The following is a 25077-nucleotide window of genomic DNA, read 5'->3' on the forward strand; positions in this document are numbered from 1 at the left end:
TCACTCCTGATCTACACCAGTGTCACCCTGCTCAAATTCTGGCCTGTGGACATGGCACATACTCACACACCTGAAATCGTGGTTGCACCAGAGGTCCTGTGCCACTTTGGATGGAGTAACACTGTATAATAAGTGGGTGTGCTCACTGCAGCTCAGTTTAGAATGAGATCCCACCCCACCCTGACATGACTCATGGACATATTCCCCATGTGTGTTGAACCAACATCCATAGTAACACAACAGATACCAAAGGGTCAGCTAGTTGCTGCCGCTCACTGTAAAGTGCTGTCCACTCAAGATGCGTCTCCGCTGGGTAAAAAATGTCCACTAAAGCTGAGCTCTTTGAGTGTCTCCAGAGCTACAAACCCAAAGGAGGTGCCACGACCACCACCCCAGCTAAAACCCCATCAGGTGATGGCTGTCCATCGGGCTATGAACATGGGTGGTCAAATGTGATCAATGGAATAAGAGCCATCTCTTCTCCTAACTAGGGGAAAACCAAGAGGAGGGGGAATAACTCCAGGTTATAAGAGGAAACGTCTTTGGCTGTCACCTCATTTTGTATCCCTTCTCTGTACTCCCGATGCTTGGAAACCAAGAGATGCTTGGTTTGGTCTCCAATTTTCTCTCTGGAAACACACCCATCAAATTTATTGCAGTGTCTTGTTGTTGTTTTTTTCCACAAAGGCAGCTGACAAGGGATCCTGCCTGATTGGAATTGCCGAGAGGGAAATCCAGGGCTCTCCCACGATCCCTTCTTCCCGACCTTGCCTGGGAAATGGCTGCTTACTTGCTAACATTCTAGAAAGGGTTTCTTCTTTTTTTCTTTTTGTTCCACAAATGGACAGGATCCATTCCCCAGTTGCCTCCTCTCCTAGGTGCTGGGGGTGGCGGGGTGGGGCGAGGGCTGGTGGGTGGCCATCACAGTTCAGATTCAGGGGTGCTGGCCAAGTGGTACCCACTTCCATAGCGTCCGTTGGGTGCACTGCTCATCTCCATTGGGGAAGCGTTTCCCGGGCCCAGGTAGGAACGGTGCATGGGCATCGGGGACGGGGTCTCGCTGGGCACTTTGCTCAAGATGAAGCGAGTCTCGTCATTGTCCTCCAGGTTGGAGATGTCCTTCATCATCCGGCCCTTCTTGTAGGTGACGGAGAGGGCGTTGGAGCCATCGGACACCAGGTGGAACTGACGGAGGATGAAGACCACGGGCAGTGGGAGGGTGGCCAGGATGATGAGACAGATGAGGATGGCCATAGCCCACGTTGGGTAATAGAGAAACTTCTCTGTAGCCTGGAAGAGAAAGAGGCAGCTTCACTACAGTGGACGTGAGTGTCTACACCTCCATGAAGGCACATGGGCAGATGACAGGAGGTTATCACTGTGGAGTTAAGTCAAGGTCATTGAGGTCTTGGTCCTCCAGGTCCTAGAGAGGACCAGGACATGGTGTATAGGGGAACTTAATAAAGGGAGGCAGGAGGCCATTGTCTAGCTCTCTGCCGATTCACCTGATGTCTGAGGGAAGGGGGTACAGAGAGATCCATCTACTGTAGGTGTGCTTATCACGAAGGAAAACTTTCCCAGAGTCTGGTTGTCCCTCACCCATCGTCTCCTGCCAACTGTATGGTCTATATAAGAAGGAAAGGGCAGTTTGGAGCTTCAGGGATGGAGGTGGAGGTGGACAGGAAGTCAATTACCGAACACTGTGGAAGCAGAGAATTCCCAGCCGCTAACCTGGAACCAAACCTTCGCTCAGTGTTTACCCAGGCATTACGCAAGCAGACTTCCCACGAGGAAGGTAAGGACCGAGTGAAAACTGAGTAAGGGCCTCAGGGTTGGAACTGTGGAGGAGAGGACTCACTAAAAGCTGGTGTTCCTGTACTCACCTCCTCTCTGATCCAAGCGCTGTAGCCCGGTGGGTTGACTCCCAGCTGGATGATGCTGGCTGTCATTAGCACAGCCATGCAGAGGGGAGAGATGTACTTCCAGGTGTAGAAGTAGAAGATGTACGGCCGGAAGCCCAGCATTTCTGTCAGTTCCTGCATGAACCTGGAGAGAAAGGAGAGGAAATCCAAATGGATGGAGCACAAGAGTCCTGCCTTCTCCTTTCTCGCCACTTCAGGTGGAAAACTCCTACCCAGTAACCGCCTCGGTGAACTAAGCATTGGGTGACCCTAGAAATGGTCAGAGGTCAGCTTAGGTCCAGAGAAGGATCCAAAAGGTTCTCTTAGCTTTTTGAAGCTGCAGAGCTGGCCTGGGAAAAGTTCACACGAGGGACTCCTGGAGCCCCCAGATGCTCCCAGGAACAGCTACCTTGGGACTGCAGCATTCCTGATTCCGGACCCCTCTCGAATCCTCAAGTGAAGGGAAATGAAAAGCAATGAAGACAAGTGGAACCAAACATTTCAGACACAGTTTGGTTCCAGGGTGGGGTTACGTTTTCCAAATTATTTTAGCCGTCTGTACACTTAGACCAAGTTCTAGATCCCCTCTTTAAATCCGGGTGAAGTGCTATGGCTTGCCTTATATGCAGGAGGACAGAGTTCACGATCATAATGGCCCCTTTCTGGCCTATGGGCCAGATTCTCAGTTGCCCTGTGCCTTATGTGGTATTGTATACCAAACCACAGTGGGTGCAATACACGACCATTCCGATCTGTACTGCTTTTGCATGGGTGAAGATGACTCCACCAATTGCAGGACCAGGGAGAATCTGGCCCTGTGAGCTCGTGACTATCTGTCGACCCCTCCAGGGTTAGAACTCCTTGATGGGACCTCTACAAATGCCTTCAGGACTGGCCCATGCTCTGGTCCTAGCCCTGGGATTAGAGAGGGGGGGAAATTGTTGATCCCTGCCTCAAGCTTTGCCTATCATTGCTCCTAACCTTGAGGTGCCACCTTGGGACAGAGACAGGTGGCGTGGCACTAACCCCTGTACCATTACATATTTGGAGCAAGAGGTTAAAGGAGAAAGCTTAGGAATCCAGCCGGGCTAATAGAGGCAGCAGAGGTGTCATTATTGCCATTGCGTGAGTTCTTACTTCTTGGTGCCATAAATCCAGGCCACGGCAATGTTCTCCAGGATCACCACAACCGTGAGCGGCAGCGTGGCAGAGTAATCGTCAAACATGGTGACGAAGTAATTCCCCGAGTGCTGCACGAAGATCAAACCTATCAGGAAGGCGACGATGCAACAGCCAACTGCAAAGAGCACATGGTCACCATCAGCATACTCCTCCAGGGGAACGCAGAACTCAGGGAGGGGGAAGAATGGGGTTCTAATAACTCCCCCAGCCTAAATTAATACATCCTCAAATCTGCTGACAGAATAGTAAATAATGACAACAACAAGCATTACTGAGCATCGGTGAGTCTAGCAACCTGCTCAGACCGCTGTGGCTACAAACCTAGGCTAATGCACCCGTCTCTACTGTTGCCTTGTCCTCCCACTGTTTGCCTCTTTTGTCACCTGGGCCCTGATCCTGCAAAGTCTTATGCACGTGCTCAACTTTCAGCTCTGGGACCAGTCCCATTGCAATCAGTTGCAGGAGGAGGAAGGATGGGTCAGTGGTTCTCAGAGAAAAACAGGAAGTTTATTATTATTAGATTTGCATTACAGCAGCAAGTAGGAGTCCCAGCCATGGTCAAGGTCCCATTGTGCGAGGCACCACACATACAGATTGTGAGATAGCCCCGCCGTGAAGAATTTCTAAAAGACAAAGGGAGGAAGGGAAACTGAGGCACAAAGCAACAACATGACTTGCCAACTGGCAAGAGCTAGTCAGTGACAGAGCCAGGAATAGAACCCAGGTCTCCTGAGGCCCAGTCTAGTGCCCTCCCCACAATTCATCTCCCTCTGCTTTGGGATTGCTAGGGACAGCAGGTGCCGTGTTAATATTAAATAATGAAATGCATTGAGGAGAACTAGCGATGAACATGTATGGCAGTGGAGAAGGCACACTGTGTGTGTCCAAAACACTCCCAAATGCTGAGGCCACTAAAGGTGCAGATCTGGATCTGAAACACCTCCAAAGTTTTGGGTCTGGAGTTTCGGTTCTGGCCCATCTCTAGTTATGACATAAGCTGCTTCAATGTTATTTGCAGTCACGGATCCACAGCCTGGCACTCCCAAGAGCCGAAGGAAGCAGGGTTCTTCCCACCTTCCAAAGGTCGTCACCTTTCCAACCCGCTCCCAGCAACTCAACAGCCAATCCAGTGCCTAGGTAACCCTGGGCCTCACTAGATCCAGAGTTCCATTCCTCCCCCTACCTCCCTCCCACATTCAGCCCCTTCCTCATCCAGGTTTTGCTCAGGATCCCTCTGGGAGCAAGCTCTGCTCCCCTGGTCCTGCTAACCTTGGGCTCTTCCTATAATGCAGACAGAGAGATGAGGTATCTGTGCACGCTCCTGGGACATCCTAAGCTTCATGAGATGAAGGTGGAGATGAGATCTGACTGGGCCTCACAAGCCAGCTGACGCTGCAGTCTCCAATCCACCTGCTCGAGTCACCGTGCCCACGCCAAGGAAATGGAGAACCCCCTGCCCCCAAGGCAGTGCAGCCAGAAAGAACCTCACCTGTGAAAACTTCCTTCCGCACCTTGAAGGTGTCAATGATAGGGGTGGTGATACCTGCCATGGTCCCAATCATGCTGCCCAACCCCAGGTTTATCAGCATCAGGAAGAACATCACGGACCAGAAAGGAGAAGCTGGGAAGTGGGTCATGGCTTCAGTGAAGGCGATGAAGGCCAGGCCGGTTCCCTGCACTGACTGCATGGGGGGAGAAGAGGGACAGCTGTGTCAGACTCGGGAGAGAAATACACTGGGGACATGTGCATAAAAACAGACATGCATCTGCAAGCCCAACAGCTACACCTACACCCAAATCCCACCCCCTGCCCCTGAGCTACCCCTAGCTCTGAAGCGAATGCAAAGGACCGTCCCCAGGCACCTTGTTGAGCTCATCCTCTAGCAGGCAGGGGTCCAAGCCCAGCTCCTTGAAGTGATCCTCCTTCACCGTCATGATCACTTGGTACATCTCGCTGTAGTCCTTGGCCGTGAGATGGGAGAAGTTCACGTGGGGCGGGATGAGGTCGTGGCTCAGGACGTGGGTGTTCAGGTAGCCCAGGATCTTCTCAGTGTTCCTATGGGGAGCAAAGCCAGAGTCACCCATGGAGCCCCCACCCTGCAATGGAGACGAGGTGAGATGTGATCACCCCCTATGGGCCAGGCAGGGCACTGCGTGTGGAGGCAGGACAATGGGAGCAAGGCGGGGCATCATCAGCAACATTCTCCCGCAACATAGGTGTGCCGGGAGGCAACCCTGCCATCAAAAGCACTGAGGGTGGTACACTCCCTCTCCTCCTGCATCCAGCGTTAGCCTCCATCTCAGCAGCACTCGCTGTGAGTACAAGGAGAAAAGCTGCCTTGGCTACCGACTCTAGACCGTGATCTCTCTGGGATCAACAAGCGTCAGACCAGCCTGTGCAGCAGTCCCCAGACGCCAGCACTGCTCCAACGCTTGCCCCTCAGGTTTATAACTTCGACGTAGGTAGTGCCACTCATCCAGAGATCCAAAAGCACTGTGCACTTTTTAGAAACTCGGTATAGAGCTCACTTCACCCAGCGCTGAAACGCAGCCACTTCTGCGGTAGAGTGCAGCAGCTCTTTAACATCACATAGTTACGCACCAGGTGAGGAAAGGAAGGAAAAGAGAATCCCGTCTCCAGCTGAAATTGGAGGAGGAATTTAGAATGTAATTAGCCAAGTTGGATTTGCCCAGGACAGTCAGGCCAATACCTCAGCTTTAAGCTTGGATTTCCAAAGGGATGTAAGGTCTCATTAGAAGCTGATGGGAGTTGGATACTTAGCTCATGACTCAGAGAGAAAGAGCACCCTGCAGTGAGTCACCAGCAATACCCTAGACATGGAGACCTCCCATTCAGGCCCAGTATAGCTGCTGAGATCAGCTGCACTAACCGGGTATTATGGTTTCATTTATCCCTGTAACAATCTTTTCATCTCCGTTGGGTCATGAGTGGAGACTGAACTGGGAGCTCCTGGACCTAAAAGCATGAGCTTTGAATGCATGCGCTAAAGGAATAGGGCCCAGATCCTCAACGGCATTTAGGCACCTAACTCCCATTGAAATCAACCTTTGAGGATCTGGGCCCAGAAGATACTGAATATGCATCCCCATTTGTGTGGGTTCACCCCCTGGGCGGGAGACCAAGGCCAGGAGAAGGGCCCTGGGAAGTGAGAGGAATCCACACGTACTCCACCACACATTTCTCATTCATGATGTTGGCCTTGAACCCCAGCACGGCGAAGACCACCAGGGTGGCCAACACGGAGGTGAAGAAGTTGATGAAGGAGACGAGGGTGGCGTCGAAGTGACAGTTATTGTCCTGCTTGTTGTAGCTGGAGAAAGCGATGACACCTCCAAAGCCCAGGCCCAGGGCGAAGAAGACCTGAGTGGCCGCCTCTCGCCACACCTGGGGGTCCAGCATCTTGTCAAGCTGGGAGAGGAGAGAAAGGGGGAGGAGCCTGGTGAGTCGCCCCGTCTCCCTATTCACTCAACCTGTCGGGTCCAGGGAAACCCAGCACACCCATCACTGGCACCAAGCCAGTGACGTCCCTTATGGTAATGGGTGGGTGGAGGCTCAATATGTAGAACCTTGGGCTCCATGTGCTAGCTGGGGCCATGGGCTCATGCCCACTGCACCTTGGACTATACTTGATCAGGATTTTCACATATGCATATGGACTTGGAGAAGCAAAGAATATAATTCCCTCCCAAACAAACACCCCCTCTAATGAGGGTAGTGAGCCCATTGTGCTTACGTAGCCTATTCCACCCACAGACCTCTAAGAGTTAGGTGTCACCATCTCTAATTTACAGCTGGGGAAACTGAGGCACTGAGAAGGGGGAATTGCCATACAGTGACTGAGCTGGGAATAAGAACCCAGCCTGCTTGATGCCCGAGCATGTCTGTGCTCCAACCACGAGACCAAAGTGCTTTTCATGGATTTCAAAGCCCCTTCAAAGCAAGTGTGGTTAGCTTCCTTTCAGAGACGGGGAAGCGACTGGCCCAGGGTCACACATTGAGTCAGCAGAGCTAAGAAGAGCACCCAAGTCTCCAGACGTTCACTCAGATCCCCCATCCACTAAACCATCCTCTCCATGAGCTCCCTGTCTTTAATACCTCCCCTCCCCACTACTATATAGTTACACCCAGGCACCCGCTTTCCTTGCATTCTGCAGCGAGCTCCAATCTTCCCATCAGGACCACTGGCTGCTGACTTGTCCCTTGCTGACTATGCTGTGTTTGCTGCCACGGGACCTGGAGTGCTGCAGGGCCCCGCACTGCGTGGAGTGGGAGCTGGATGCTGAATTGCGGCGTGTTCATATATGCAAAGCAGCCGGAGGATGCACAGAGCCAGTTCTCTCTAGCTATTTCGAGCACACGTCTCCCCATGGTGCCGAAGTACCTTAGGAGTGCCCTACGCATTAACATTAATTGAGAGCTAATGCCTGTGTGATTAGCCCAGTTTGTTTTAAATTCTCCCCTCCCCCCATCTCAGCATCCCCTTTATAATAAAAGCCAGAGCTGTAGGACTGAAGTGTCTGGGTATCTCTCATCAAGCTATCATCGTTAATAACTCGCAACAGCTTTGTGGGATGAGCTGATTCATCTACATCTCAGATTCATTAATTAATTAGCTAGTTAATTACTTGATACGTAACACTGATGGCTGCCTAGGTTTGTAACTGTGGAGGTTTGTCTGCCAGCCAGCCTCTGTCATAGAGGCAGCCCCATGAAGTTTTAAAATGTAGCCCATGTCAACAAGCAGAGAGACTGCGGTGCTAACCAGCAATGCCCCACCTTGAGCTAAGAGACCTGCCCCCCCCCAAAAAATATTGCATGCTGGGAGCTGTAGTTTCCTCTAGCTGCACTCCTATATTAAAGATACAGTCTGCCCCACTTGTGTAAGTTAGGTGTGGTCTTGGGGTTCCTGACTGTTTCAGTGGCACTGGGTTTAGGCACCCTGATCTCCTGTAGGGGGCGTGTGTAGCACTGATTGTATGTGCCTATAGGGTTGTGTAAGGCTGTGTGCAGCTGCATTGCATGCATTTGTTTATGTGTGTGATTTGGTGTGTGTGTGTGTGTGTGACTCTGTTTCTAGTGTGAACCATGATATGTGTAAATGGGACTGGGTTTGTGCACAGGGCTGATTGCATGTGTGTAGTTGTAGTTGTATGTATGTAGGTGTAATTTTGTGTATGTGTGTGCACCTGCCTATGGTTGATATAGGAAGCAGCCTGCTCCTCCAGGGAAATGAAGGAGCAAGCCAGAAGGAATGGGAGCCTGTATCGTGATCATGGACCTCTGCCTCTATCTCCCATCCAAACTCATCATGGCAAGCAGCCTTGCGAAATGGCCCTGTCCCTCTCTGATCAGGCAGAGGGGCTGTACAGCGAGCGCTGGTCACTTACCTTAGGAGTGAACATGTGCAGGATCCCATCTATCGCCCCTCTCAGGAGCAGCCCCCGCACCAGGAAGCAAAGGAGCACCACATAGGGGAAGAGGGAGCTGAAGTACATCACCTAGGAGAGAGGAGACCCAACGTGACAAGGACCTGTGCACAGCAACTGCCTCCCACACTGGCACTCAGGCAGGGCCCGTCCTCCGTTCCCCTCTGCACACAATCCCCCGACAGAAAAGGAGCAGGAGGGGGAGAGAATGCTACTCTGAAAGAGAAGCATTGAGCCTCTATAAGTCAGCATGAAACATGTTGCAGCATTAAGGGGCATTGTGCTGCTGGGAATATTGCCCTTCAATACCTAAATGCCAGTTCTATCTGCCATGGCACAAGGGGGCGCTGTGCTGCTTGGGATGCTGCCCTCCATAGCCTGAACCTATCCCCTTTATATTGTAGCATGGTGTAACAAGCCCCCAGTACAGTCTCTCAAAAAGATTTGAACCTACCACCTTTAGCACTGACCTTTACCACTGGAACAGCCTCCATTTGGTTGTAGCAGCAGTAGTAGGCTGTTATCCTCCTTATGACCCAGCCACTAGGGAAGAGCGGGGATGCAACGCATACTTGACTGGCATGAGGGGGCCCTGGGCGGCTAATGCTGACTACCTGTGTAACCTGGGCCTATTTCTAGTGCTCAGGTGAGCATGCATTAACAGAGTCCAGTGTGTCACACTTAATCTGAGCAGGGAAGTTTGGCTGTTAATGCTCCGCTTTTGTTCTCTGCTTGGTGCAGAGCATCTGGTGCCTCTTTGTATTGCTGGGATGGCAGCCTGGGGACTCATTGCCCTGATGCTCTACAGCAGAGTTACGGGGACACACAGTGTTCCGGCATCTCAGCTGGGATTTTACCCTTCAGAACTCTCTCGCCTTGCTCCGCGATGAGATGCAGCCGTTTTCATATCGCCAAATGTGAACATCATCGAAATGTTCATTGCAGCCTTCTCTCCAAGCCTCTGATCCAGCCCTGGTTCGGTCTGGTGCCTACCAATGCCCATCGGTGCTGCCTGCCAACCCAGCAAGACAGGTTGGGCGTTGTGGCAGCTTCCTCGGAGCAGAGTTTCCTCAGCAAAGCCAAGGGCAACTAACGCAAAAGGTCAAACCTCGCTCTGGGCCCAAATCATCACACGTGGGTGCCCAATGTGTCATAGCCAGGCACCTGGCCTGATTGTCACAGGTGCAGAACATGTACAAGCCCCCCTGAAGTCATAGGGACACAGGACTGGAAGGGACCTCCCAGGGCATCCATTCCAGTCCCCTGCTATCGCAGGCAACCCCATTCATAAAGTGTTTGCCCCACTACTCCTATTGGAAGCCTGTTCCGAAACCTCACTGCTCTGATGGTTCTAATTCTAATCGCCAGCCTAGATTTATTCCTGGCCAGTTAATCTCCATTTGTTCCTGGGCCAGCATGGTCCTTTAGCTTAAATAGCATCAGCCTTTTTCACAGCTGGTCAGTGGGGAGCTGCAGGTGGCCAGAACCTCAGAACACCAGCTCATTTCCATTAGGGGACCTACAGGCTGAGATCTCAACATGGTGGCAGAAGTTAATACCCTATCACACACCAGAGGTATCTGCAGAGGTCAGTCATGATGGTTACATCAGCAGGGCCACATTCCTAGCAGGAATAAACTCACCAGCTGTAGAAACCCCCTACCTCCAGGCACAAGCAGCTGCAGACATTCCTACCTTCTCAGACACTCCATAGCTATACTGCTACCCAGCTGCTCTTTTGCAGACACTCCCCAGCACTGGTTGCATTTACTCCTATTATCCTTGGTTCACATAACATCACTTCAGCCACCCGCAGGAAACAAGAGTTGTGGCTCTGGCCCTTGCTGATCCTCACCTTCCCTGAGGACTGAATTCCTTTGATCACGGCCAATCCCACGATGCTCCAGGCCGTCAGCAGGCACAGGGTCATCTTCCAGTTGAGCCCTCCGCCCTCTGAGATGGAGCTGGAAATCTCCAGAGCCTCCCGGTACCAGAAGTAGGTGGTAGCGGAGCTCTTCTCACATTCTGCCTCCACAACTGAAACAAACACGGGTCACGAGAGGTTGGGTTGCTGGAAAGCACCCCCCTCCCTTGAGGGTTACATGTCATTAAGGACCCGCCTAAGTCCCAGGGCAGCCAGCCGTAATTTACAAATGTCTGTACAACACTTGGGGGATTGGATCTTGGTTGATTTTTAATAGCAAAGAGGGGATAAGATGTTAAATAAGTGATGCAATTTACACCTGCCATAAAATATTCCCAAGTATACCAGGGAGATGTTCAGATGTTACTAAACACGCTCTGTATTGGGCTCTCAGGAACCAGCTAGAGGAGCGCTCCGAATGCAATTACCAGCTGCCAAATCCATCTGCAATCCCGATAGCAGGCATGCCACAGTGGCTGTCACCTTAGAGCAACCAGGCAAACATGTCCCAACACAACGCCATGTCCCACCAGTGGGGAAATACCCACAAAGAGACAGCAAGTGTCCCATGCGCTGCCACATCCCAGCATCCCCTAACCACGAGCATCCCCATCGGTGACAACTATCAGCAATGGAAACTACCCACAACCCCGGAAGCAACTCCCCAGATCCAATGCCTTGTCCCAGCAGCTGGAACCATTTGCAACCCTAACAGCTCTTATCCACGTCCCGTCTCCCAGCACCTGCCGAGCTGGAGAGACAACAAAATTACTCACCAGCCACTGTGCCATTTTTAACGATGGGGCACTCGCTCCAGGGGAGCGGATACTGGAAGGATTTAAAAAAGTAAAAGATGCTCCAGCCGATGATCACGTTATAATAAAGACCGACAAAGAAGCAGACCTAGGGGAGGGAAAATAACACAGTGTTTAGATCCCGCACGGTGCGTCCCTCATACAGACCTGACGCTGACCAGGAAACCCTGGGACAACAAGGCAACTGGGGTGATGAGACGTGGTAATCTGGGCCTGATCCCAAAGTCTAGTGATGTGAATGGAAAAACTCCCACTGACTGCAATGGGCCAATGGATCAGGCCATTAGAATGTTCACTTCCAATGACCATGAGAGACCCGGAGCTTTACTACGATGGACCTTCAGAAAAAGTAAATTTTACGCTTGAATTCCAATTCTTCAATCTCTTTCTTCAATCCAAGGTCTAACATGGTCCACTGGCTGGGAGCTGAAGCAAGACCAATTCAGACTAGAAACAAGGTGCACGTTTTTAACAGTGAGGGGAATTAACGACTGGAACAACTGGTCAAGAGCTGTGATGAATTCTCCAGCCCTGGCCATTTTGGAGTCAGGATTGGATGTTTTTCTAAAAGATCTGCTCAAATTCAAACAGGAATTAATTCCGGGAAGTCCGATGGCCTGTATTATGCAGGCGGTCAGACCAGATGATTACAGTGGTCCCTTCTGGCTAGATAATCTATTCATTGCATCTTCCCCGAAGCGTTTGCAGTTTGTGCTGCGCAAGCTTATTAAATACATGCTGTTGTCTTTTGCTCTTTACACAACAGAAACAACGTGGAGAAACCACACAGGCACAGCTGGGTCCCAAATAACTGTGTTACTAACTATACACAGATAGGACTGGCCTAATCACAGACACATTGCTGCTTCTTTCTGGCACGTTCTAAGACACAGAATCCAGCGAGTGTCACTAGCCGGTTGGCAAACCGTTTAAAGGGACACTACCTTATTTTCTGTATGCTACAATATGTGATCCAAGCAGGGAACAGGCCCAACACCACCCAACCCATGTAACTAACAGACACACAGCAATCCTTGGTGAAAATTCTTGCTGCATTATCCTCAGTCTGAGCTTTATTTAGAGAAGAAATTAGCAGAGAATTTCATCTAAATCGGTGTGATCACTTTGCTGTCTGCTCGCAAGCTGGAAGCAAAGGTGACATTGGCTGAACGAAAGATTCATCATGAATGAGTCGCTCGGCTGTGATTACATTCCAAACTGAATTCTGAATTGCCTGTGTAACCCACTGATCAGGATGTGTTGTGGGTGTCGCCCTCTGCACCTGATCCGCAGGGGACATGAGTCGGATACAGCCCTAATTTGAGAGGCTGGCTTTTTAGCTCATGATGTAAAGACTCATGTTTTCAGCTCCCGGTTCAATCTCTGGTGTTGACCAAGGTGGCAGCTGTCACACGTGTTTTTCAGTTAAGTTGCTTTTGACACGTAGTAGCCAAAGCTAAGAAATGAAAAGTTAAGGAAGAAACCAACAGCTCTGGGCTGCATGTCTGAGGTTGTGCCTGGATTAACACAGTCTATACTGGTGTAATGGACATCACACTCTGATCTCAAACTCCTGCAAAACCCACAGGGAATTGCTAGTGATGGTAGTGCTGTGTGCTCTGGGAAAACCTGGAGCCAGGAGATAATGAGGCTAGAATGGGTGCCATTTATTACCACTTTACAATTGCACCTGCTGCAATGCACCACAACCAAATGCTCGGAACTCACCTGCAAGGGACTATATCTGCTAGGGCAATCCAGGATGAACCCTCTCACCCCCATCATGCCCTGGAACTAAGGTGAGAATCTCTATCCATTCAGAGACTATCCAAGGGACTGATTCTGTGAGGTGCTGAGCATCTCCTAATGTCCATAGGCTCCATTGAGGGCACTCAGTAGCTCTCAGGAGATGTCCAGCCCCCGGCTAGATGGGTCCCTGTTTGTGCTGAACTTTTCCTCTTAGAAGCCCAGGTGAGACTGCCATGTTGAGCTCAGGTGAGACTGCCACGTTAGCCCAGGTGAGACTGCCAAGTTGACCTCAGACTGAGGTGGAGCGTTGCACCCCATCACTCACTAGGCTAATTATGCAAATGACAATGCACTTGAATTTCTATGTATAGGAATTACCTCCCCTGCTACCAAACTGCAGCCACCTCTGGGGTGGGACATGGCAGCTGTTTAACAGCACTCCTAACTGCCCAACAGAGGTGAAGAATACGATATCCGCTAGCTACGTAGTGGCCCACACTGGCGTCTGACCAGGACATTGGGGATAACACCCTGACTCTTGCAATAAGTGCTATGGGATTTTGATGACCACAAGTGGATACAACCCTGGTTTTACATCTCAACATCCTCAGACAAGTACCTCTTCCCAGGCTCCATGATGACTAAGGACGCTGCCGTGGCAGCTGGAAGTCTGTCTTGCTATTGCTCCAGTTACCGTAGCTAGGAACCCAGCTGTTTGTGGCCTGCAATGACCTCCCTGTGACTGGACAAAGAGATCAACCCTCCTCCCTTCCCACAACCACACGTGGCACCGGGTGAAACTCATCTGAGCACTCACGAGACAGCTGGCGTATCCAATGCCCCCCAGGCGGGGGCAGATGTAATTCCACACGCCGATGCTGCCCCGGCGGATTCTCTGACCCACGGCCAGCTCCAGGAAGAAGAGGGGGAGCCCGATGATGATGAGCAGCACCAGGTACGGGACCAGGTAGGCACCTGGCAGGAGAAAAAAGGGCCATTACAGATCCCACCTGCGACTGTGAGAGCCAGTGTTCTTCCACGTGGTGGGACAGACGTGGAGGGGGAGAGGAAGGAGGACAAGGGGGAAGGAGAGAGAACAATCTCAACCGTGATGTCTCACCAGCCGCCTGTTCATTATAACCCAGAACCATCAGAGTCACCCCCCTGCGCCTGTTGTTTTTCTTACACACTGACAGGTGCCTAGGATACTCGTTTGCAGAGGAAACGGACACAGAGCAGCGCCGGCTCCAGGAACCAGCTGAGGAAGCAGGTGCTTGGGACGGTCAAGGGGAAGGGGCGGCACGTCGGGCTCTTTGGCGGCAATTCGGCAGCGGGTCCCTCGGTCCCTCTCGGAGGGAAGGACCTGCCGCCGAAGTGCCGCCAAAGAAGAAAGCGGCGCGGTGGAGCTACAGCCGATCGCGGCTTTTTTTTTTTTTTTTCCCCCGCCGCTTGGGGCGGCAAAAACCCTGGAGCCAGCCCTGACACAGAGACACACAGATGTTTACATGGACACACCCCCAGCCACACCCCCACACATACATGATGGGACTGACTGACACAATACACACGGATACAGGAGTGTACACACACACACACACACACACTATTCTGGCACCTACAGACACTTGATTTATCTGTCTGCTTTCACACTTGTGCTTGGCACAATACTAGCTTCTGCACTTGAGTGAGTAGCTCCTAAGAGGGCTGAATGGCAACTCTCCAGGCTGGAATGGCTTTCAATAGAAACCCCATTAATCTCTGTCTAATTGGGGAGACCAGAGCGAAATCAGCAGTTCAAGGAGCGTGACCAGATGACCACAAAGAACAAAATTACTCACGCTGGAGCTGCCTGCTGATAAATCCCCCAGGCATTCTGGAAGGCTCACAGCAAAGAGGCCATTTTTTCAGCATATTTCTGATTCTTATTGCGTGGGAGGCTGTGGATATTTAGATGCAGATTTCTGATGCAGTTCTGGGACACCAAACAAGGACACTCGTGCCTGGTTGGCAGGATGGGCTGGCTAGAAATAAATATATAGCGGCCTCGTGTCATTACTGACCCAAAGCACCTTCCAGCAGTGAGCAGAGCCTCAGCGTGTTACCAGCACACACCTACCGACTGTGCTTGTACATCTTCCCCTCCCGGACACCACAACACATCACACTGAAGCCGCTTCTGAGCGACGACAGCACAATCGCTTCTCCGCCCCGCTGAGAGTCTCACCCTGCTCCCAATGCAACCCTGTGGCTGCACCCAGCCCAGCAGCCTAACCGTTATCCACCATAAAGCCATACCCTGCACGCAGGCCTGGATTAGCCACTGTGCACTTGCACAGGTGGGCCCCTGCCCACTGACACAAACCTGAGCCGCGCTGTAACCCTGTGCGCCCATTGAAATGTCTCTCACTCAAATTTGGCCTCATGACTCCCCACCCCTATCCTGACAGAGGGGCGGCGGGGCCAAACCTGAGTGGTGCGGGGCCATGTGAGTGCTGGGCAGGCCATGGGAGCAACCGGAGCTGGGCAGCCAAGATCAGAAGCAACTATCCTAGCCCAGGATGGGAGCGGAGTGCTGCGCTGGGGGGTGCTGGTGAATGGCCCCCTGGAAGATCCTGGGGTGGGCAGCTGAGGGGGTGGGGGTGAGTTGCTGGTGGGCTATAGGACGAGGGAGTGGGGGTGAGTGAGGGAGGTCGGGGGCAGTGGGGCAGGGGGATAGGATGTTGGGGCCGAGTGGGGCATGTTGGCAACTGTGGCCAGTGGGGCCGAGGTGTTGGGGGCTGCGGTGAGTGCGATATACATCAGAGCGGTTGGGATGTGTCTGTGGGGGGGCTGTCAGGATAAGTGGGGGCTGGTGGAGGGTTTTTGGGGTATATGTGGAATGGAAGGGGCATTCTGGAGTCTGTGGGGCGGGATGGGAGAGCATTCTGGGGGGCTGTGTGGGGTGAGGAGGGGGGAAATTCTGGGGTCTGTAGGGGGTGGGAGGGGCATTTGGGTGTTGGTGTGTTGTCTATGTGGGGTGAAGGTGGGGAGTATTCCAGGGTCTGTGTGTGGTGGGAGAGGCATTTGGGGGTTTGTTGGGGATAGGGACGTGTGGGGTAGGGTTGGGGGACATTCTGGGGTGGAGTACATATGGGGCGTGCACTTTAAGGAAGGAGGGGCAACTTCCATAGTGCACAGGGCCCCCAAATTCTTTAATCTGGGCCTGCCTGCACCTCACACTACAGTCTAGCTCTGCCGCTGGCTGCAACTTTTCCTCAGGTTACAACTGCACCTGAGAGAGCTTCCCAGTCACATCAGCCCAAGTCACAGAACCCTGCCTTATCGCCGGCACGAATGGCCACATGCGCTCAGTGGGGCAACACCAGCCAGTGACCAAACGACAACGTCACTCTGACCCTAGGACAAAGGCACTTACAGCACTCAGATACTACAGTGACCAGCAGTGACAAAGGCTTTAGAAGTACAGAGAGAAAGAGAGAGAGAGAGAGAGAATCATCTCTCATTAACAGAAAGCAACTCCAGTACATGCACCCGAGATGGTAACTTCCTCTCATCACTGATATTAAGGCTTCCTACTTGCATAGTCCCTTTCATCCCAGGATCTCAAAGCACTTTACAAAGGTGGGTGAACTTTACTATCCAGTGCCCATTTCAATCAGCCCCACCCAGAGCTGCCGGATTTCATTATCAAGACTAAACACAGCTTAATGCATCGGTCATGTCCTTATTGGGCCAGATCCTCAGCTGTTGCAAATAGACATACTCCAAGATATTTGGGTAGGGAAGAGTTTAGTGCAGAAACTGCTTATTATTGAGATGGGAAACTAGAAGTTTGGGATCTAGAAGGGTGGGATTGTTTAGTCTGCAGAAGAGAAGAATGAGGGGGGATTTGATAGCTGCTTTCAACTACCTGAAAGGGGGTTCCAAAGAGGATGGATCTAGACTGTTCTCAGTGGTACCAGATGACAGAACAAGGAGTAATGGTCTCAAGTTGCAGTGGGGGAGATTTAGGTTGGATATTAGGAAAAAAAAATTCACTAGGAGGGTGGTGAAGCACTGGAATGGGTTACCTAGGGAGGTGGTGGAATCTCCTTCCTTAGAGGTTTTTAAGGTCAGGTTTGACAAAGCCCTGGCTGGGATGATTTAGTTGGGGATTGGTCCTGCTTTGAGCAGGGGGTTGGACTAGATGACCTCCTGAGGTCCCTTCCAACCCTGATATTCTATGATTCTATTCTATGATTTACACCATCTGATGATGGGGTCTATTATTTCTAGTGCAAACCTAGTCTCTGCTGCTGCTGCCATAACCTCATCCCACAGTAAAGCTAAAGCAGCTCATTTATCACCCTTTTAGAACCCCTTGCATTCAAGATAAGCCCACCTCAATACACAGTCCATCACAGCATCCCCTAGTACAAACCTGCCCGTTGTACCCAGGAGTATAGTACTCTGCTTTCTCAGAAGTCTGCACAAGCAATTGCATGCACCAAAACGCACACGTGTACATGTCTAATTTGCATGTGATAATGCTCCGATCATGATCGTAACCGTGGCAATTGCACATGCCAATCAGGCAAACACATTGCATCATTGTGTGTGCTTTCATTCAAGCACACAGAGTTCTGAAGATCTGGGCCAATATCACTCTGTTACCAATACAAAACTGTTCTCTGCAACATATGCACACATGGTTACCAGGATAAAATCCAGTTTGCCGCCCCCACACATCACAGCATTTCCAACACATACCCTCTCATTGTACCAAGGAGCACGCCCACCACACACCAGCTCTCTGCATCCATTGCTCTCACATCATCCTCTGGCTAAAAGGACCCAATGGCATGCAGCTAACCTGCACACTGGCCCAAATCAGCCGGGTACTTAAGGACATAATGATAATAAATAAAATTTTATTGGAATATAATGCAGCTGCATTCCCATCATATACCCTGTAAGTACCTTGCTTCGGCTGGGGGAACCAAAGCTACAACTAGCAAGTCAAAGGTTTCAGATTCTCAAGCAATCTCAGTGATCTTAACCATGATTAGGAAACTCTGGACATTGGCCCATGCCTGAAAATCCTTCAGCTAAACGTTGGAGGTCTCTCAGCTGGTAAACCTTCCATTCTTCAGCCCCTAGCCTCCAAACAGAACATGGGAGAAATCTGCCTTGAAGAGACATGTCGACTCCCAATCAGCCAGCCGCCTGAATGTCAAAGGTTATGACCTTGTGCCATACTTTTTGCATAGCCAACATGGCTGTGCTACCTATGTTGGAGCAGATCTTGCTGACACAGAACCGTGCTCATCAAATTCAGACCTCTGGGACATTGTGAGAACTAGTCATTTCAGAGAGGCAAATGCGTACCAGCCCCCTAACGAATCCTGGCCTACCCAAATATTCTTCATAAACTCCCACGCCCTGTCATTTATGTTGGAGATTTGAATAGTCACCACATCAGCTGGGGATACAAGGGGTCAGCTCAAAACGGAGTTGACCTTTTGGATCAGGCTTCACTCCATGACCTTCACCTTATCCTGGCCAGACTAATGAGGTACTGTTCATTCTGCCAGATGGAAGCAAAACTACTCCCCTCCCCTCACCTGAAGCACCAGCACAATCAATCATCCATGTCAAGTTATAAGCCAGTGTACTGAACAACTTCTCACTTAGTCAACACCGTCCGACCTTTGCCACAGCTGGAATAACCAGAGCCTCGCTGGAACTGGCCCACCTTTACACGTATCACGGCCCGCCACATCGCTTGGAACGTCTCTAGCGAAGAAGCTGACACACAGTTCACAAAAGCCATTTACAGAGCTGTCACCAAGTCAGTTCCAAGAGGCCATCAGACCTACACCCCTTGCCTCGATGAGGAGTGTGCAGAACTCCTCAAGCAACGTGCAGAAAGTGGCCACCCAAAGCACCACCCAGCCTTTTAGACATTTCTAGAAGAGCAAAATGGGATCAGGCTACCACAGAACTAAACGTGCTAAGATCCAGCCGCAAAGCCTGGGCACTAATCAGAAAACTTGGTGCAGTTCAGGAACTTCCAGCATGGGGCTATCCCCGAGCGTCTTCCAATCGCATTGCTACCCACCCATAAAAGACAAGAAGCTTGAAGGAGAGGTGAAGAAGAAATGGTGACAATACAAACAGCGCATACCTGAAACCAAAGCAGATTTCCAGCCTTTCACCCAGATGAAATAGAGAGGCGATCAAAACACTGAAAACGGGGAAAGCCTATGGGCTTGCTCATCTCTCCCCCAAATTCCTGAAGAACCTAGGACAAGCTAGCAGGCCATGGCTAGCCATCTTTCTAGCTCAAGTCATCCAGAAGAATAAAATACCCAAGAGCTGGTGTAGAGTAAAAGTAATAGCCTTGCCAAAAGCAGAGCGAGACCACCCACTTGTAACAAGGTACTGCCCCCTCACTTGGCTAAGCTGTGCGTACAAATGACTGGAAAGGCTAGGCCTGCTGAGAATTGGTGGTCCCATGAGTGTAGAGCAAGCCAGGTTCACACCAAATCGCAGGACCTGTGATCAAGGGCTGGCACTCACCGCCTGCACCGAGAGTGGTTTCCAGCCCAGGCAGAAGACAGGTGCAGTATCCCTCGACTGCACCGCTGCACAGGGCACAACCCAGCATACAGGCCGACTGCACAGTCTGTCTTTGGCCCTGGCAAAGTGGGTTGTTGTGGCTGTGGAACTGTTGCTGAGAGGCTGCTGGTTCCAAGTTTCACTTGGGCAAAAACACAGCTCCTGGAGGCCCCAGAACAGCCGTCTACCTCAGGGCTCAGAGAGGCACCATGGTATTAACTGACTATTCTTATTCAAAATCACCATCGGAACCACTTATCTAGAACCCTGAAAATGAAGATGGTGCATTACGGAGGCTGAACAGGGCAGGTTCCCCCCTCTGAAGAGCTTATAATCAAAGGCCCCATTCCTGCAAAGACGCGTGCTTAACTTTCTGCACTGAAACAGAACTGCTTGCGCTGCGTACAGCTCAGCACACACAGGACTGGGGCTTAGCCAAACTGACCTATCTTAGGCACTTGCCTGGCCCCCATCATCGTTAACGGATTGAGCCTCACGACACTCTTGTGAGGCTATTACCCCGTTGTGCAGATGGGGAGCGGAGGCACAGAGAGACACTAAGTGACTGACCCAAGGCCACGCAGGAAGTCCACGGCAGAGCAGGGATTTGAATCCAGGCCTTCCACTAACCACTGGACCATCCTTCCTCTCTAGGGGACAGAATGTATAAATATGTGAAGGAAGGAGCTGGAAGAGGGGTAGGGAAAATTGAGATGAATGACAGGACCACAGACAGTGGATATGGGAGTAAGGAGAAGTGACAGCAAAGATGTAGGTCGGGACAGGATGAGACAAGGTGAGGATGGGGAATGTGAATGGGCCGTGGGCCAGATATTCAGCTGGTGTAAATTTAGGGAAACATTAATTCATTAGGGACCTGCCCCCAACTGCTTTGAGATGGGTCAATGTTATTATACCCATTGTGCCAATGGGGAAACTGAGGCACAAAGTGGTTACGTGACTTGCTTTAGATGATGTAGCCAGGAAATGGCAGTTTTTGGAATACAACCAGGAATCCTGCCCCCCCACCAGTCACGGCTCACACTCTGAGCCTGGTTCTGATCTCCCTTACAGTGGTGTAAATCGAGAGGTCCTCCATGGAAATCACAGGGCCAGATCCTCAGCGGGTATAGATCAGCATAGCCCCATTGGAATCAATGAAAATGGAGAATCTGGCCCAATAATTGCATTCAACCTCCTCCTTGTTACCAGTACAAACCCACTCAATGCAACCAATGCATATCACTGCAGATGCAATGCATGCATATCAGTGGGTACACAATGTAACCTGTGCATGCATATCAGTGTGCATGCAATGCAACCCTTGCATGCATATCAATGTGGAGGCAATGCAGCCTGTGCACACATATCAGTGCATATGCAATGCAGTGCAAGCCATGCAGGTCTATCAGAGTATTCTCTCTTTGACCCAAACTAGGTCACTGTTTGCTATGTATGTGAGATCACAAGGGGAATCAGGTGATGGGGAAGTGCTGGCACACTGGAGCTGGCCTGAGGTGCGGCTCCATCCAATTTGGGATCGAAAGGTGAGGGGCACGTGAGCAGACCCGGAGTGTGAAGTGCTCATTGTACAGGTTCAGCTAGAAGGATGACTCATCACCGAGATGACACTAGAGACATTTTAATTATTGAGATTACTGCAGCCTTCGCCGCTGAGGAGATGCTGAATTATGCAGTGCTGGGAATAAGGACAACAGGGAGGAGGGGAAGTGTCAGAATAGGCTCCCCAGCTTGGTGACTTGCGGGGGGTGGGGAGGGGTAAACTGTGATGGAAATCAGAGTTTGGGTCCTGCTGCCTGAATTCCACACCAGGGAATTTAGCACTGACGGAGCATCTGAATGTGAGCTCTGGAGATGGGTTAACGCCATTCTGCTGCAGCTTCCTTCCACACTCTGAAAGGTTATCACTGCAGCACAGAAACACCGAATGCCTGATCTTCCAAGGTGCTGTGCAACCTTTTACAGTAGAGCCTCAGAGTTACGAACGGACCCGTCAACCACACACCTCATTTGGAACCGGAAGTACAAAGTCAGGCAGCAGCAGAGACCAAATTAAAAGCCAATGCAATACAGTGCTGTGTTAAACATCAACTACTAAAAAACCAAGGGAAAGCAGCATTTTTCCTCTGCACAGTAAAGTTCCAAAGCTGTATTAAGTCAATGTTCAGCTGTAAACTTTTGAATGAACAACCAGAAGGTTTTGTTCAGAGTTAGGAACAAGCTCCAGTCCCAAGGTGTTTGTAACTCTGAGGTTCTACTGTACTGACTTTGTTAGGTGCTGTGGGTACTCGGCGCTGCAGCAAACTAAGGGCTAACCCAGCGGGCTTGATCCCGCCCTTTGACATTAGTGGGGATCATGTGGGGTTATCTGAGAGCAGAATCTGGTCTGCATGATTAGGACAGGGGCTGGGTGGAGGGGGTTGGGTTGGGCTGGGGAGGGTGAGGAGAGGCCTATCTAAATCATGGATATATTTTGCCTGTCAATATGTAAAATTGTAGCAATTATCAACTGAGGATCTCAAAGCACTTTGGAAACATTAGCTAATCAAGCATCGTCACAGGCTCCTCTGAGATAGGTCACTATTATGATCCCCATTTTGCAAACTGGGAAAACTGAGGCACAGAGTGGTTAGGTGACTTGCCCAAGGTCACAGAGCAAGGCAATGGCGGAGCTGGGGATAGCAGTCAGGAATGCTGTCTCCCCGTCACTGCTCCGTTCACTAGATCACATTCTCTAAGCCGGATTCTGATTTTGTGTGTGCTGGTGTAAATCAGGAGTAACTCCACTAAAGTAAATGCAATGGTGTTGGTGTCAAACCAGCCTGAGAAGAAAATCAATTCTCCCAATTGCATAAAAACAAAATTCAGGTGTCTGTTTCCTTGTACAGAAGTCACCATTAAAATGCCAGCGTTCACCTACATTGTGATGTCTGACGTCACTGCAGTGAGGCCTTGTTCTACTCCTGCAAAGAAAAATGGCACAATAATGTGCTCATAACTGTGAATAAATGCTGATACTCTCTAATGGATAGATAGATAGATAGATAGATAGATAGATAGATAGATAGATAGATAGATAGATAGATAGATAGATAGATATTCATTTGGTGTTGATTTCAATGGATCTATCTAGGCTGGTTTACACCATTTGAGGAGCTGACCCCATAGGTTGACCTGGTTCAAAAATCTAATGCAATTTGCTTTCCTCTAATATGGAGTGTAGAGATGAGCGTATAATTGATTTTTTGGTTCTCTGGCAATTTTGGAGAAAAAAAGTTTCATGTCAACCTGAAAACAAATATTTTCTAACTTTTCAGCAAATAGAACAGTCAAAAAATGTCATTTCAGGTCAAACAAAAGGTTTAGTTTCACTTTAATGCTTTTTATAATAAAATTAAAGAAAATTTTGAAAGAAAAAAATGGTTCCAACCTGAAAAAAAAAAATCAAAACATTTTTCGGTTTCTGGATTTTTTTTTTTTTTTTTTCAAATGAACAAGTCAGTAAAACGGACACAAATTCGCTAAAAGCTTCTGTATCACTGAATCTGAAGTGTGTCCCCCCCCCAAAAAAAACAGTTTCAGACAAATAGTGGCACCGCCTTCAACTCCCAGTAGGCTAGAGGAGGAGATCAACTGAGCTAAGTCTGCACTGCAATAAAAAAACCCGCAGCACCGAGTCTGAGAGCCCAGGTCAGCTGATTCAGGCTTGCAGGGCCCGGGCTGTGGGGCTGTAAAATTGCAGTGAAGGGTTCAGACTCAGGCTCTGAGACCCTCCCCTATCACGGGATCGGAGAGCACAGGCTCCAGCCCGAGCCTGAACGTCTACACTCCAATTTTACACCCCTACAAGCTTGAGCCCCTCTGAGTTGGCTGACCCGGGCCAACCACAGCCGTGCCAGGGATCTTTTCTCACAGGGCAGACATACCCCATATGCGTTCCAAGCATCCAGATAGTGCATGTGGGTTAATCCTGCCCTTGGCTATGCATTCCCACCTGCTACAGATTTCAGCAGGAGCTGGATGCGTGCAGGAATTGCCCCCCTCTCTACCCCAGTGGCGTTGTGTTGTACTGAGCTGGCTGCGCCCACGCCCGTGGTCTCTTACCTCCGCCATTTTTTTGACACAAGTATGGAAACCGCCAGACGTTCCCCAGCCCCACCGAGTACCCGATCTGGGCCAGGATGTACTGCAGTTTGCTGTTCCACGCTGGCCGCTTCTCAGTGTCCAGATCTTCCTCCACGTCCTTCTGCTTGTCCCAGGCCTCGCCCGTCACGTTCAAGACGCTGCGCTTGTAGTCCACAGGCTCCTCGTGGGCCAGCAGGTCGGCCACCGATTCGGTGACATGCTCGCTGCTGTGCTCTCGCTGCGTCACTTTGCTGTTCTTAGGCATTGGGGGTTTGCTGGCTCTGCAGCCCCACACTTCGGGATGGGATGAAAGGGGGGGCGGCAGGAGAGGCAGGCTCTAGCTTTGGAGATCAGCCCCCTCAGCTCCTGTTCATCAATGGGACCTGCAAAATAGACATGCCAATGGGCAATGAAAGCAAATGGTCTGTTTGGCTTTGCTGTGATGGGAGATGCACACTTCACTCGGGGGGGTGGGGAGGCGGATCACCTAGCTTGGGGAGGGGCTTCACCTGGTTTAGATGGGACTGCTGGTGGCCTCCGAGCTGGTGTGATAGCCAGAGGCCAGATGGGCTAGCTACAGGCTTCAGGCATCTCACGGCATCGGGGACCTTCATCTGGTCCAGATGGGATGGGTAGGGCCTTCAGTGCTAGTAGGAACCTGCACCTACTCTAGGTTGCACTGAGATATAACCCACCCCTTCCTCCATTTATCTCCCCACAGACTCCTGCTCCATCTGATTCCACGATATTCGGTCTGCAGCCACCGACTGCCTCCTGCAAGGCCTGACGGGCATATCCAAGGGTGGCATGATCCCTGCTCTCTGTTCCCATGGCTGCTTCCTGGCCAGCACCTTCCACATCCTGCTTGGGTTAGAGCCGAGGATGGGCACTGAAAATATTGTTCAAGACAAGAACAGGCATCAGCTGTGTTCATTTGACAGCGACAACAGCCAGAGTTCTCTCTCTCTGCTGACGTTATCAGAGCAATTGAAATGGCCAGGAAGCCTGTAGCTAATTCTTCCAAGGCAGTTTTACAGCAGATAATGTCTACAGAGCCATCGATTGTGCCTTCCCCTTCACATTGCAAAGCTGCTGCTGCTAATCATAGGACCACATCCTCAGCTACTGCAAATCAGCACAGACCCATTGACTTGGATGCTGCTCCAGCGACCTACATCAGCTGGGAATCTGGCCCATAACGTTTCAAAGATCTATGGCGTCGGCGTCGTTTGAAAGTGTTTCTTAATTAAAATGATGAGGGGGAAAGATTTTTCAAAGCAGTTTTCACCAGTGTATTTCCAGGGCAGTAATG

General features: G+C 50.7%; 1 protein-coding gene across 2 annotated transcripts; it reads right to left on the reverse strand.

The window, feature by feature from the left end:
• Window positions 1–921: 921 nt before the first annotated feature.
• On the reverse strand, window positions 922–24030 carry SLC6A17 (solute carrier family 6 member 17). Of its 2 annotated transcripts, none has more exons than XM_065403601.1 (11): window positions 23745–24030; window positions 13837–13994; window positions 11232–11358; window positions 10387–10568; window positions 8493–8603; window positions 6272–6513; window positions 4947–5139; window positions 4573–4756; window positions 3039–3198; window positions 1884–2046; window positions 922–1290 (listed from the first exon to the last, which is right to left on the reverse strand). In XM_065403601.1, exons 1-11 carry the CDS (start codon window positions 24028–24030, stop codon window positions 922–924), a joined length of 2175 nt encoding a protein of 724 aa, XP_065259673.1. The 2 variants fall into 2 exon arrangements, with proteins under 2 accessions (XP_065259673.1, XP_065259672.1); XM_065403600.1 differs by having other exon boundaries at window positions 4573–4765.
• Window positions 24031–25077: the final 1047 nt, after the last annotated feature.

The sequence above is a fragment of the Emys orbicularis genome, chromosome 4 (genome assembly GCF_028017835.1).
Source record: "Emys orbicularis isolate rEmyOrb1 chromosome 4, rEmyOrb1.hap1, whole genome shotgun sequence".
Taxonomy (NCBI): Eukaryota; Metazoa; Chordata; order Testudines; family Emydidae; genus Emys; species Emys orbicularis.